Source organism: Lactuca serriola, chromosome 2 (assembly GCF_051521515.1).
Source record: "Lactuca serriola cultivar US96UC23 chromosome 2, Lser_US96UC23_V15, whole genome shotgun sequence".
Taxonomy (NCBI): domain Eukaryota; kingdom Viridiplantae; phylum Streptophyta; class Magnoliopsida; order Asterales; family Asteraceae; genus Lactuca; species Lactuca serriola.
In genome coordinates, this window is record NC_136409.1 from 164,856,419 (window position 1) to 164,872,966 (window position 16,548).

The following is a 16,548-nucleotide window of genomic DNA, read 5'->3' on the forward strand; positions in this document are numbered from 1 at the left end:
TTCTACTTCCTTTTCTTCTTAGTTTTCTCTTCTTTTCGGATTCTATGCCTTTCCATGGCTAGAAATCTTTATTTTTCCCTTGTGGTTTGTAGATTCTCACCATAACACAATGCATGTGTTTGAAATGGTGAAAATCCGGGATCAAACCCATGCAAGGAGTGAAAATGATGCACATATGTTCATGTGACTTCAAAAACAAGTATTACATCTTCTTCTCCATTTCTTTTGTGTTCTTGCATGATCAAAAGCATTTAAACCATTTCTAGTACATCTTGGATGCTCATTCACTCCATGCATGTGCTAGAAATCGGACCTTATCAAAGGCATGCATGATGTTCTTGTCAAAATGTCCTAAGAATGCACTCAAAGCAAACATGCAATCTGCCAGATTACTTTATTCAGATTTGAACGACCATAACTCGGTCATTACTTAACCAAATCATGATATTATTTTTGTATTGGATAGTTCCATGAGTTAACTTTTAGACCCAACTGGTCTCACTGTAAAATATTAAATATCCGATTTTTGGCAATTTTTACAAAATGGTTGCGCAAACAGCTCTTTTTCTATGATCACCATTTTTGCCGTTGCATGATCAATGGCCTTAAACCCAACCATAAATCTGGGGAAAAATACTTTAGAAACTTAAAATATCCAGTGAATGATGGTTGAAATTTCGTGGCTTAAAACCCCACTGAATGGGCTACATAAATTCATGAACTTCAGCCACATTTATATCTCATGCACCATTGCATGCAACATTTCTTAACTTGTTTGGGTTCAATACCCCTATTTCCCTTCTGAATAAATTTTGAATATTTTTCCTTTTGAAAGCCCTCACATGCATGTGATAATCTGTAAAATACCAAAAGCTTTTATTATTTCTTTGATTTATTAAAATTATTGCTAGAAACCAAGGGCATAAATCACATAAAATACTTCCAGAGGTCAATAAATCCGGAACAAATTCATGGATGACCCTTATGATGGATAATGACCCCTCACTAAATTTCATTAATTTTTGTTGCTGTTTGGTATGCTTTCCGATTTTCTTTTTGTTAGGATATAATAAATCACAAAACCACTTTATAGAGTGTGAAAATTTTATCTAACAATTTTCGCATACCTCACCTGTGATGGATGACTCAGAAAAATAATTTCAACATTTTTCATCATGCCTTGCTATTTTTCCCAATTTTTGGTAATTATTATGGTTTAAAAATAGGAAAAATAGTTCTGATTATCCAAAATTCATGAAAATTTACCAGAACATCATGTTGTACAGTAGGAGGTTACATAAACATTTTGAGGATTTCTCTCCACCGTAAACTATTTTTCTCTTAATTTCTAAAGTAATTACACTTAAATACACATAAATACCCAAAACCGGATTATATAATATGAAGACCACTTTTGGTATTTTTCCCAGGTTATTTATACTGTAAATGATGTTACAAAAATTTTTGGTAATTTATTTTAACTGTTTAATATTATTTCTTCAATTAATGATTGTTTAAAAGAATAAAACAAGGAAAAATAGAAATACCCACTGAAAAATATCTTTTATATTTTTCCCAGCCTATTTATGTATAATAACAGTTAAATAAAAAGTTTGGGTAATTTTGGAAACTGTTTTCTATTTATTTAAATTTTTATTGGAATAAATGCTCAAAAATCATAAAATATAATTAAACAGCTTGGAAATCCATTTTTATATTTTTACCAGCTTAGTATTGTGTAATATCAGTTAAATAAAAAGTTTGAGAATTTTTATCCTTTGAATGCTATTTTCGTGAATTTATGTTGTTATAAAGACTTAAAAATTTGGAAAATTTATATTCCAATGTTGTAATTAATCGCACGACTTGTAGAATTTCATTATTTCAGAAAAAGTGTAACCAATTAATATAAAATCAAATATTAAAACATAAATTGGCATTTCACTATATGTAGAATTTAGTATATTAGCATTAGATTTCGACATGGAAACTCACTAGTGTGTGTTTGATGTCGTAGGATCCCGGTAGTAAGACGTTGGTGCATTCCGAAGTACCACTTGTACCTAATCGAAACATTGTGAGTATTCACGCACTCCCCTATTTTTAGTTTTATGTTTTGGGGTGGAAAAGCATGTCCAGAAAAACTATTATTTGCATGTTGTATTTAAATTGAATTGTATCAAACACGATTGCTATTGTATTGCTATGTTTCTCTATGTATGTCTATGCAACACGGAACATGAGAACTTATCGTACTAAGGCCCTTCCCTTATCTCTAACCATTAACTCTTTGAGCCAATGGTCATTATGGATAGCGCTATTAGGAATTGACAACTCCTCACTCGCCCTATTGCTGGAGTGCATGATACCATATTCATCTATGGAACGATAAGCATAGATCTCGATAGGGATTCAGTCATAGGTTTGGTTGAGACTCATTGTTTGCTCATACACATACAAACTCGTTTCTCGTTATAGCAATAAACTTGTATTCATTAATAGCAATCAACTTTGTTTATCATTAAAGTAATGTACTTGTATTTACGAAAAGCCTTATCTCAAGCTCGATTTTATAAACTGTGAACTCACCAACTATTTTCATAGTTGATGCTCGTTTTACATGCTTTTTCAGGAAATAATTAGTAAGTGGATATAAAGATTCATCATCATAGAGCATGCTGCATCGTGTTGAAGTTATTTCTGAAGTTATCTTTGAACAGTGTTATTTTGGAAAAACTTGTATTTTGTTTCTTTTGAAGCTATGGGTTGTAAACTTTTAAATTCTGCTATGGTGATGTATCATTATCTTTTGCAATGAAACCGTTATCGCTGTCATACCTTGCGTTTCCGCTTTAGCGGGGTGTGACAGTATCCCTGAAAGATCATTAGGGAAGACATTCGGGAATTCGCGAGCTACTGGAATATCTCGAATATTGGCCTCTTCCTTGGATTTGTCTACTATATGAGCCAGGAACGCTAGGTCCTTCTTTCGCAGGTACTTCTGTGCCTTAATGCACGAGATAAGGTGAAGGTTCGTGCTGGGTTTGTCTCCATATACAATTAGGGTTTCGTGATTTGGAAAGTGAAGGCGAATGGCCTTCTCGTGACACATAACTTCGGCATGGTGGGGGCTTAACCAATCCATGCCAATAATCACATCGAAACTCTAAATGGAAACATGCATTAAGTTTATTCGAAAGACGTGTTAGTTTAGGGCTAGGGTATATCCGATATAGATTTCCCCGGTGGATTCTGTTTTCCTATTAGCCATTTCCACCGTGAAGGTTTCATCGAGCTTCTGGGGTTGTTGTTTTAACAAGTGTTTAAATTTATTGCTCACAAAATTTCACTCTGCTCTGGTATCAAATAGGATGCATGAATAAGTGTGGTTTAGGAGAAACGTACCGGTAACAACAGTTGGATCCTGAACCGCTTCTCCCTGTCCCATAGCTAGCACCCTTCCTTCTCCTCCGTTCCCAGGGTTGTTGGTGTTGGGGCAGTTTCGACGGATATGCCCAGTCTTTCCACATCCATAGCAGGTGAGGCTTGACCCTGTGTTATTGCCGCCATTGTTGGTGTTGTTGTTGTTGTTGTTGTTTCTTTGTTGTTGATTCTAGGGAGGGTAGGTTCGGCAATACCTTGCTGTGTGACCCTTCCGATTGCAACTAGTGCAATACATCTCTCTGCACTCCCCATTATGATGGAGACCGCACTTGTTGCACTTAGGAAGATTACCAGAATATTGCCTAGGAGCACTTGGAGCAGCTGAGGCTGGAGCATGTGGTGTGGGTGGAACTTGGGTGGTTGCAGCATTGACTATCACTGTTTGTTGCTTCTTGGACGATTATGAGCCTTGACGTCCCTTCCTTTTGTTGTTCTTTCCTTTCTTGTTGTCACTTTCCTTCTTACCTTCAACCTCCACCGGCTTCTCACCCTTCTTCTTGTTGTGGTCGTACAGTTTCTTGGCCAATCTCTTGGCACTGTCGAAGGTTTCGAGATTTGCAGTTATCACATTTCCTTGGATTGGGGAGGTTTGTTCCCAGATGAATCGTTCGATTTTCTTCCCCTCCGAAGTGATCATGTTAGGGCACAACAGAGACAGTTCGCTAAACCTTGATATGTATGCATCTATATCAGAGTTTCAGACGGTGAGATTCCACAGCTCTTGCTCCATTTTCTAAATTTCGCCACGAGGGCAGTACTCGGCCACCAGCATTTCTTTCATCTCTGCCCATGGCATGGAATTGGCTATAGGAAGAGTCATGGCTTCTACGTGTCCGTTCCACCAAGTGAGAGCTTGCTCAACAAAAGTGCATGCGGCAAACTTCACCTTCATCTCCTCAAGGCATTCACATATCTCGAACACCGATTCTACCTTCTCAATCCATCTTTTCAGGGTTAACATTCCTCCAGTGCCGTTAAAGGTTCGTGGCTTGGCATTTGTGAAATCCTTGTAGGAGCACGTTTTGGTAGGTACTTCATTTATCCCGTTGTTCGAACTTCCATCCCCTTGTCCGTTGACTCCTCCATTATTCCCTTGGTGAATTTGTGCCATTGCTACGGTGACCACAGCAGATACAGCTGCTTGGAATGCAGCTGAGTTGACTTTGGGTGGGGTTGGCCTAGGGTTTCCGCGGTTTGGTCGTTGAGGCATCTTTCTGTCACGAAATGAAAAGATGTTGAGTGCCCAAGTTTTTGTGGGTTTGTGGCCTAAGGACTAGGTTTATATCATGTATTTAGGTAGTTTCGTATATCAACATATAAACATAGAAGCATAGCACATAACTAGTAATAACGTCATAACAAAATGCATATATTTTTCATTGATAATATTCGTACTTTGTTACATGAAAATTTGCTCTAAATAACATATATAAGTGGTGCAAGTTTGAAAGCATAACGACTCTACGAGTAGTGTAATCACTTAAACATAGAGTCGATGGTACATAGCATAGATCATAGTGCTAGTAAGATAAGTCTACTCCTACACTCCATGGGCACCCTATGACTGCAGCGAGGTCATATACCAAAGTGTTGTGCCAACAACTGGGCCATCTTAGTCATTTCCCCAATGACTTCATGCCTCTCCTACTCAGCTCGCACTGCTCGTGCTTCCATGGCGAATAGTTGTTGCTGCAAGGCGACAATCTCAGCTTCTGGGGAGCAATTCACCCTTGCGGGATTCACTGGTGGGGTCGGGTGGTCCTGCTGCGCCTCACTGACAGGTGGTGTGGCAGAGTCCTCGCCTGAGTCTTGTTCTTCCTCCATGTCATCATCGGTCTCGTCAAACTTGTAGTCAATGTCTGTGTACTCTTCAGGCCCAATGTCGTGTGCTTCCCCCTGATCTCCCTCGGGCTCGTCCTCGATCATTCCATGGGCCACTAGGGCCTGGTAAAACTGAATGCCCTGGTGCTCCCCTTCCATAGCAGCTGGGAGGGATATATGGATAAACTATTATCACTCCTAAGATGTTTTAATTATTGTATAAGTTGTGTTGATGTTCTCTTTTTGGTGATAGAGGGGTACGTTGTTAGGTTTACTTACTATCGCGATTTCCTCGGGACATGTGATAGCTGTACCTCGGAGGAAATGTAGTTGATCAGGCTACATTCACACCTTAATACGACTATGAACAGTCCCGACTTAACAGAGATGCTAGCATTATCTTGTTTGGTTTGGTATTATGTTATTTTTCCTGTGTCACACAAGTAGGAGTGTTTTATTGTTGTGTTTTTATTTGTTTTGTTTTGTTCAGAGTTGTTTTGTCCCTCTTTGGTTTATAGTTGCATATCAATGTGTGGTTAGATATGCTAATTCACTATAAACATAGCTCTGATACCAACCTATCACACCCCCGAACCAGACGACGGAAACGTCCGAGGGCTCGTGTGACTTTAATTGAATATCATCACAATGAATATACATGAATCATAACATAAACATCACCATGCATCAATATATTACAACTGGAATTGTTCACATCAAGTACATTGTTTTAACATTTCAAATCCATACATACATTGTTTGATAGATTTCAAAAGCAAAAACACCCTAACACACTTGGTACTTTTCCTGGGCTTACCTGTTACCTGAGAATACAAGTTATTTTGAAAAACGCTCAACATATGAAATGTTGATGAGTTCATAAGAATGTTGTGTTAAAATAATTTGTATAGTTTGTAAAACCCAGAAAATCCGATATTTTCTGAAAAGACCATTGTTTATAAAAAAAAGGTGTGAAGATCCGAACAATACGCATGACGATTTCAAAACATCTACAATGAAGAACTTAGTATTAAACGTACAAGTGAAAATGTTGAACTTCCCCGGAAAACCCGACGTTTTCCAAATACATAAAATTCATTGATTTCTCAAATTATTATACCGCTGCAATGAATGATTTTGTTTACTCTTCCTTGATTACTCAGGTGGTGTTGGATTAATTAAGGTTTGTGAGTTGTTATAACCATCCATTAGTAATGACTAGATTATAACTACCGTTTACGAACGATCCTTAGAGGCGTCGCTCGTTATAACTCACTTAATCCAACCACATTGATTACTCTTGATTATCGCCCTAAATCTATTTACGTCGATTACTCGTAAGCCTAGTAAACGAGGAAAAAGAGGGGTACAATCCTGCTACTTCCGTGAGTTTACCTTAGGCCATCGGGGATGCGAAAGACTCGTTGGCCCATCTCGCATTTGGTTACCTTGACCTTACTGGCAATACTATTGGTTCACTAAGACCCAAAAGCACTTGAGAGCCATTGAAGGTCCCTTTATATGGAATTGGGCCAAAGGAGGCCCAATAACATATAAGCGTTATCCCTTTGGGCCTAAAGATCATGTTAATGGACTTGCAAGGTCCAACAAGCATGATTTGAAACTTTCAAGCCCAAAGTTTGAATAATTACTCGTCTTAGGTATCTCGTATCTTTTGTAGGGTTTGATTTAACGGTTTTTGTTTTTGTATCGACTCGAGACCGATCGATTTGTTTATACGATATTTGGAGTTATACGTGTATTTGTCTTTCGGATTTTTGTCAACCGTAGATTAATATTTTGTGACTCAATCTTCTATAAATAACATAATTGATTTAAAAGTAGTGGTTTGACCTTTTCAGCCCTCTTTCTTTTGTAAAATGACAAATTTAGTCCTTAATATAAAAGAAAAGTCATTTTAGGTCCTTAAAACATTTTCTTGACAATTTTGCATCATAGATTAGTTGAAATGATATTTTTAACTCAAAATTTATTTGTTAACTTGTTTAGCCCTTTTAGAATAGTAATTTTAGGTTAAAACCCAACTTTTCACAATTTTTACAGTTTTGGCCCGAAATCCAAAAACTTTACATTTTTTTATCCTTTTTGGAAATAATAAGCATTTTTGACCCTTGAAATAGTTTTATTACCCTTTTTACCCCCTGTTTTGAAGAAAGTTTCACTTCATCCCTTTTAATTGTCATTTTTCGCAATTTTGGGCTTATTGGGCCGAAAAGCCCAAAATTAGCCCATTAAACTAAAAATTTACATTTTTAGTCCTTTGAAAATTTTAATATTCAGAAAAAAAATTATTGAAACTATTTTGACTCTTTTGACCCTTAAGAAACCATGATTTTGCAACTTTTAACCCAAGTTTAGTATATTTGACATTTTAAGCCCAAAAATGGGTTTTTATGTTGAAGTATGTTTAACACAACTTTGTAAGTTATTATTCTTGACTTGTTTGGTGTGAAATAACTTAGATCATGTTTTTTTTTTACTTTCTTATGTCATAGATGTTGACATATAACTCCTTTTTGGTTACATGTCCATCACAAAAACACATAAAATCATACGTACATGCATAAAATCACACATAGCATACACATACACATAGATCTACACATTTTTTTGTATTCTCCCCCATAAAACATATGAAAACCGAAAAGAGAGGGGTATGAAACTCACCTTGAGTTGTGGGTTCGGTTTTGAAGAAGATTGGGATTATGTTTGATGCTATTTTCGGCGCTAGCAAGCCTTCTTGGGTTGATTTCGAACTTAGAGGGTGTCTAAGATGATGATAAAGAGTTTAAATGAGTTAAGAAGAGATTTTTGATGAAATGAAGTAAGTAGATCATGGGTTTTGGCATCAACTTACCTAAGATGATGATTATCTTGTGAAAACCTCTTGAAACACAAGCAAATTTTGAGATCTTTGATGAAGAAGAATGGATGAGTCTTGAGTGTTTTAGAGAGAGTTTTGTGAGGTGTGTGTGTTCATTCTCTTGCTCTCGTCCGAAGAAGAAAAAGAGAGAGGGAGAGAAAAGTGCATGTAAACATGAGTGTGCTTGGTTGTTTAAAGTGTAATACTTAGTTATCCACAAAATAAAAATGATGTGGCAAACAAAAGTCAACTCTCCTCCATTTGAGTAGTTGGGCCGAGAAAAGGAGAGGGAAAAAAAGATTTGGGCCCTTAAATGCTTAAGCCCAAATTACAAACCCATTAGGTGATTTTTGACCCAAATAAATCATTGGATGATTTCTTATGACCCATTAGGGCTAATTAAACTTGTTGTGACCCAATAAGGCCTATTAAAGTATTTTTTTTTCATTCTAGGCCCAATATGACTCAAAATGTTAAAATAAAGGAAGGTGGCTCCAAATTAGAGCCCATATAAGAGTTCTAAGCCCAAAGATATCAAATTGGAAACTTATTGGTCCATTAGGCCCAATAAGGAAATCCTAGTCCAAAATGGACTTAAACCGGGATTTTTAGGGCTTCCAAACTTTTGTTGACTATTTGTTGTGCTCTTATAAAGCGTTTGATGGAAGTTTTGTTGTTATTGAGTAAGCATCATACATGCTTTCACATTGTTGTTTCACATTTGTTATCGTTGTTAAATGTTTACAAGGCACCAAATTCCTAGTTGTGACATCCGGTGGAGGCTGTTAGAGGTGATGTTGCTTGTTAGGTGGTCAATGGAGGTTCATGATTAGTTTTTGGCTGGTGTTTATACAAAAGGGTGGCGATGGTCAAGGAGGTGATGGTTTGTGGTTCTTTTCCGGGAAACATGTGGCATAAGGAGGAAGTGAAACGGGTGCCTCGATGGAAGGAGAGTGGTGGTCTTGAGCTTTGAACCGAGGAATGGAGTGGAGTGGAGTGAGGTGAGGGTAGATTTTCCAGTGACGGCTCAGATTCCCGGTGATCTTGGTGGTGGTTATGTGTTCTTCAATAAGAGAGAGAGAGAGAGAGAGAGAGAGAGAGAGAGAGAGAGAGAAAGAGAAAGAGAAAGAGATTAGGTGGACCTATAATTTTATTTAAAATATTTTCAATATTTAAAAATAATCAGAAATGATAAAAATAAATCAAAAATAAAATTACAATGGACATTATAGTCATTTTATGTCTCGCAAAGGATTAAACATGTAAATTTAAACTAACAAGGGACGAAACATGGAACTTTTAACCAAACGAGGGATGGTCCAAGTGAATTTTTGAAAATAGTGACCGAACGTGCAATTTAGCACTTCGACCAGGGACGGACCAGGGACGAATCGTGTAATTTACTCTAAATTTAATATACGAATATACAAGATATTGTTTTCTATAAAGTTTAATAATCTAAAGATATTGTTTTCATTTTTCATTTTACATAAATTTCAATGTTTTAAATAATGTGAGCCGAGGTCTCACAACAATGTCAAAACTAAAGCATTCTGAGCTGTGACAAGTCACATTTTGAGTCATGGCGAGTCAAAAGTTTATTAAGACGTGATTTAATTCACCAAGTTTTTATATAATTAATTAACTTATATATAGTTTCCATATATATATATATATATATATATATATATATATATATATATATATATATATATATATATATATATATAGGAAATGTGAATCACAATTATTATGTGAACGTATGATCAATTTCTAACCATTAGATTAAAAGGAATGGATGTATGTGATCCTAGGGTACATGTTATTAACATGGACTTAAATTTGCTATATAACTTAATTTAATTATTTATATGGGCAAAATTGTAAATATGGCTAATAATATATATGGAATTTTCGGATTAGAAGCAAGTTGATTAACAGTTCTCCCTTTTTTAGGCAAAATAAGTATATATGGAAGTATAAAATTTACGTTTGAAGTTTCCAAACGATTTTCAAATTTTCATCTATTCAGAATACCCACATAAAAAATTCTAAGAATACCTAAATGTAGCAATACTCACTAAATTCTTACACAATTAAGTGTTTTTGATCAATTATTATTCCAAATACAACATACTGTTAATATATTATTTATTTACTGAATTCTTAAAGAATGTATTATTATACAATTGTTATTATTTACACGCATCACATTGTATATAAGTTAAAAATGCAACTCTTAAAGAATCTCATAGTCAACTATTTACATAACCCGATATTCTTGAAGAATTCCCTAAACAACTATTTATATAATTCTACATATACACGTAGGATAATGTAACATCTTGTACGAATTAAGCTTGTGCAAGTTCTGATTGTTGTTGGTGGAGTGCTTCTTGTACTAAACCTACAATTAAAACAAAAAAAATATTATTCGTAGCATACAACACTGAAGTAAAGAATCCATATTTACAACCATAATTCTTTAAAAATATTTTACATAGTATTCATATTAATAACAACAAAATTTCAATTTTAACAACTTTCTATTGTATGATGTGAAACAAATATTGACACATTCTTTTAGCATTTATCATGTGACATGTATGGATAACACAAACAAAATATTCTTTATGAATATATAGACAAAATTAAGCACAACTAATGGAGATATGTGTAGGTGAACAATCCTAAATAAAAACAAAAAAATACACACCAGTTAAATGTGAAATTTAAGAACTAATGGAACTGTTAAAGACCTGCACCGCCACCACTTTGGTTGGATTCACTTCTAGGTTCTGATTATTTTTTGTTTAAATGTATGGAATGCCTTTGTGTTTAATTCCATACCCAAAATCATTCACCTGCATTGACAAATACAAAGACAAAAACACAATTTTTTTTTTATTTTGATAGAAATCAATAGAATAATAGGCAAAAAAAAAGTTAAATGAAAGTATTGACTGATACGCACAATAAATTAGAACAGGCCCTTAGTGAATGTAGGAAAAAATTCATGAGTTTTCCATTCTTTTAAAACTCTGGATTCAAAATAGAGGCTTGAATTGATGGGTATTATTCATAATTAGGTTAGATACTAATGTAATGCTATTATGATTAATAATTCCATTGATTACAAATTGAGGCATTGAGTATTCACTGCATTTGAACAAAATTTCAATACCTTAAATAATAAATTAATCATGGAGGATGCGTCAAGAAGAGTCTAGCAAACAGAAGCAAGACCTAACATGAATTAGATAACAAAATCCATACCCAAGTCACTCCCAATCGTAAAATTACTTCTCATTTAAATGCTTAATGTAAATTATAGGAACATTGAAAAATAAATTACCAGGGAAGAACCCATTAAAATGAGTTTCTTACTTGGGAGGAGTGAGTGTAATAGTAGAAGTGGAAAACACGACAGTAAATGACTAAATTGAAAGTGTTTCCTGAAAGCAAAACCGACAGAGCATCTAGATGATGATAATGATGATGATAAGTTGTATGTCTTTCAGCAAGTTTTGATGGGTACGAAAGCATTCGATATCATGTATTGCTTGAGGTGAGGCGCCGGTGTTTGCTTTTCTTATCAATCTTTTGTCGCTTGAGGTGAGGTGTTGATAGATAACTTGAGTCGTTGGAGAGGAGGGTTTATGGGAGGGTGTTGATTGCCGTTGAATGCATCGTCGTCGTTAAGGAAGGCTGACGAGGTTGTACATAGGGAAGGAGTCGATGATGTTCCAGGTGGGGGGAAGTAGGGTTAAAAGAAAAGAATTGATAAACAAGATGAGATGATAGTAAACTATTAATGAATTAATTATATTGCCATAATTAATTATTGCTAAATTTACGGTTGTACCCCTACCAAATGATTGATCCACAATTAGCTACATATTTACATTATACTTATTGTTTATATATGAACCTCTCTCTCTTTATATATATATATATATATATATATATATATATATATATATATATATATATATATATATATATATATATATATGTTTTTTCTTAATATGTGGCATTGAAGCCATAACGTATATTTTAGAATCATGATAAATTTTCATTTGAACCGTGATAAATGTTATACTAACTGAATGTTAAAAATGTTAATTTATCACCTTATTCTAAGTTGAGAAAATAGTTTTTTCATTAATTTATGCAAAATGTTCGGGAGTTTTCTGTTAAAAAAACTTTTAAAAGTTTATTAAAATATTTTCCAAAATAATGATCTTTTTCTATATTAATCCCTAAAATAAACTTATAAAAATATTTTTATTTTTCTTTTTGGCTATTAACAGTTATCGTTTTTTTTTTAACAACTGCAAGTTGTCGTTGTTATTTTATAATGTTATTTGATTGGCAGAAGAATTGAATTTTAAGGAATACGAGGTTGACTTAAGCAAAGGAGGATGTATATAAATCATAGTATGCATGTTCAAATAATCAATCTCAAGTCTTCTTTCGATCATATTCATTCATTCATACCTACGCAGAGGTATTGTTAGTTGCACCAAATCCTCTGATTTTCTAGTCATGGTGTCTAGCAGTTAGGGTTTTAATCATCAAAAGTGTCTCTTTGCAGATGAATCAACCACGTGTGCGATCAGAAGTACCTTTTAGCCGCCATCAGCAGCTGGCATTCAAAATTACGATACCTTCAGAAACCGAATCACACGCTGATCACCCAAAACCTTGTCCAGATCTACTTAACGGTAAATTCTGCTACCCCTTGGTCACATTACATGTACTGCTACGTTCTTAGTATAAAAAAGTAGACGATTCATGTGCACCAGTGCTCCACACTTACCAATAGTTGATGCACACGTGGACCATCACCTAGATGCAGTGGTAGTTAATTCATTTTTTTTTTGAAACTAAACTCTATAAATACCAAACATCTACCACTTCTATTTCATATCTAATCCAACTTTTTCTCTAAAGAATTTCCACAAACGATGGTTAGAAATTAGAATCTGTTGGCAGTGCTATGTAAAAAACCTGGTAAAAATATCAAAAAAATGTTACAAAACAAAAAGATATATTTATAATATCTTATCTAAGTTAAAGGGTAATTCATGATATTTTACATGTCATTTTACGAAAATATGGTAAACGTGGTTGTTTTGGAGGAGTCAGAGACCCAATTTTACAAAAGAATTGAATGAGCCCCATTTTCGCAAAAAAAAGATGGGAAACAACCTCATTCTTACAAAAAGCCTAGTGCTACTGCTCGGTTCCTTCAAAATTAATATTGCAGGTGAGATGCATTCTTGTTTCATCAAAAGCCTAGCTACTTTAAGATGGTACCTGATTTTCAGCTGTCATATATAATATGTTAGTGCTTGATTTTAATATGGTAAACCAAATTGAAGGATTCTAACGTGGCAAGAATTGATGTTTAGTCATGGTGAAAAGTCAGAACAATATTACAATTGTCCCAGCTGGTTGAAGGGGATACTAACTTTGAATTGGATCTACTTAATAGGAACCAGAAAAGAGTACATCGCAGTTGCTATCCCTCTATATGAAGCATCAATCAGAGGTGATTGGAAAACTGCTAAAGAGATTCTTGATGAAAGGCCAGAGTTGGTAAGGTATAGTATCACTGGAAATAACGAAACAGCACTTCATGTTGGGGCATCGGCAAAAAGCACCAAACAGGTTGAAGAATTTGTGGAAAATCTGGTGTCTAAGATGGAAAAGGAGGACCTGGAACTTTTAAATAACAGTTCCAACACTGCCCTCTGTTTAGCCGCTGGAGCTGGCAACGTTAAAATGGTTGAGATTATGGTTAAGAAGAACAGGGCCTTGGTGGCAATCACTGGTGGTGGAGGAATGACGCCACTGTATATGGCTTGCTTGTTTGGACATTATGAGATGGTGAAGTGTTTGTACGGATATTCTCACAAGTTGCGTGATATTTGTTGGACACATGAGAACCGTGGTTGGCTTCTTCAGAAATGTGTTGAGACTAACATGTTTGGTAAGAGTAGCTAGCATGTAACTATTACACCTGCATATTCTGTTTGTTTTTTAATTAGTAATCGGTATCAATTTGAATAACTAATGAAGTTTGTTTAGACTTTAGACACTGCAGGTAAAAAAAATCTTTATGCTATGTCCATCTTGTTTCCATAGATGATTTTTGTTGCTTTGGTCAATGCGTTTTTTCTTCACAAAGCGATTCTCAAATGTTTTTCAGATATCGCACTAGACATAGTGCAAGAACACCCAGAACTTAGTAGTAGTGAGTTTGTACTTGGAGCTTTGGCGCGAAAGACTGATGTATTTGCTGAAACAGAATCTAATATCATCATGAGAACCATCAACTGGGGTATGCATCTCTACTCCTTGATGTTGATTAATACATCTTCATTCTCCAATTATTTTCATCCACCAATTTTTACTTGTTAAATATCTAGCATATATCCTCAATTTTGGCTTCTTTTCTTGTTGTTAATTTTTATTTTTACAGTCATTCGTCCAAAAATGCAAGCTCTTGAAAAGGAAAGTAAAGCTAAAGCTTTGGAGATACTGAAAACCATTTGGAATAATATTGCTGAGAAGCCTAGGGACGAAATTGATACCATACTCAGAGGCCCCCGTGATGAAATCCCTAACATAACCAAAGGGCACGCTGCTAGACATTTTGAAAATCAACAGGGAATTGGATCTAGAAGGTACTCTTCTAGAGTACTATTTGTTGCCACAGAGGTGGGCAATACTAGATTCGTAGTTGAGCTCATGCGTCTATATCCTGATCTAGCGTGGAAAGTAAATGAAAACAATCAAAGTATATTCCATGTTGCTGCTAGACATCGTCATGTAGATATCTACAACCTATTGCATGAGATAGCCTCAAATAAGGATATGATTACTCCTCTCAAAGATCTAAATGAGGACAATATGCTGCATTTAGTTGCAAGGAGTGTGGAGAGAAAGCGACTTGAGGATGTGTCAGGAGGCGCTTTTCAGATGCAACGGGAACTACTATGGTTCAAGGTACGTATATATTATTCCTCTCAAATATTCTTCTAGCTAGGCTTATATATTTTTCTTTGACGTAAAATACGTTGTTAGAGGCTCTTGTAGGAGGCAATTCAAGATACAAGGTACTGATGTTTGTTTGCACATATTCACTTGTTCTCATGCATGGTGGATATATGTATGACTTTGGAGGCTATGAAATTTCTCACCTTTTATGATAATAAATTAATTATTAATTTTTATTTCTTTTTATATTATGCTGGCGCCAGGGGGTTCATGTGAGTAAACTATTTTCATTTTTATATCGAGCGCTATGTTGTTAGACCTTGTAATTAAGAGGTTTAATCAGCCATAAACATGTGTTCTTTTGGATTGGCATGCATGGTTGACACCCCAATCAAATTGATCTACTTGATTTACATATGTTGTAGGAAGTTGAGCAGATGATCCCCCCTTCTTATCGGGAACGGAAGAACAAAGATGGACTGACACCATGTGAGTTATTCACCAAGGAGCACCAAGATCTAGTCGTACAAGGTGAGGAATGGATGAAAGGAACAGCTAGTCAGTGTATGGTGGTAGCGACGCTTATTGCCACCATAGCATTTGCTGCAGCTTTTACAGTTCCAGGTGGATACCAAGATGATGGCATCCCTTTGTTCCAGCGAAACCTAAGCTTTTTGATTTTTATAGTGGCAAATGCCATATCATTGTTCTCATCATCAGCTTCAATACTCACGTTCTTATCCATCCTCACTTCTCGTTATGCGGAATATGATTTCTTGGAATCATTACCCAGAAAACTGATGTTGGGTCTAGCAACACTTTACCTCTCAATAACAACCATGATGATTGCTTTTAGCGTTACCTTCTTCGTGCTATACCGTAATGATCTTAAATGGTTACCAATCCTTGTCACCGTGATCGCTACCATACCTGTCCTTCTGTTCGGTGCACTGCAATATCGTCTCTTAAAAGACGTAATTCACTCGACATATGGTTCCAGCTACCTTTTTCGGTCCAAGAAACATGTTCTCTACTATGAAACCTCGAATTCTAACCATCGTTCTTTAATCTCTTTCATTTCAAGATGTACTTCGAAAATATTAAAACTGTTGTAAGTAACAATTCTATTTGTAAAATAATTCAATAATATATTGTCATAATGGTTTTGTTTTGTTTAATTCCATTATAGCTAGTACGAGACATGTTGGTGATTTTATATCACTAATGTTATTTTAGTGTAATGGGGTTAAATTTGTTGATCAATGTCATTTTGATAATTATTGAACAAATCGGTATGGTGAGGAGTGCACGTTTGTTTAATTTTGTCTTTGTTGAAAATATACTACTATTTAGAGGCGAAGCCACTAAAGCGACGGGGGATCTGGGGGCAA

At 35.2% G+C, this 16,548-nt stretch overlaps 1 protein-coding gene across 1 annotated transcript; it reads left to right on the forward strand.

The window, feature by feature from the left end:
• The first annotated feature begins 13,351 nt into the window (after positions 1 to 13,351).
• LOC145089741 (uncharacterized) lies at positions 13,352 to 16,272 on the forward strand. Its single transcript, XM_079028137.1, has 5 exons — positions 13,352 to 13,421; positions 13,650 to 14,147; positions 14,367 to 14,498; positions 14,640 to 15,166; positions 15,583 to 16,272. Exons 1-5 carry the CDS (start codon positions 13,352 to 13,354, stop codon positions 16,270 to 16,272), a joined length of 1,917 nt encoding a protein of 638 aa, XP_078884263.1.
• The last annotated feature ends 276 nt before the right edge of the window (positions 16,273 to 16,548 follow it).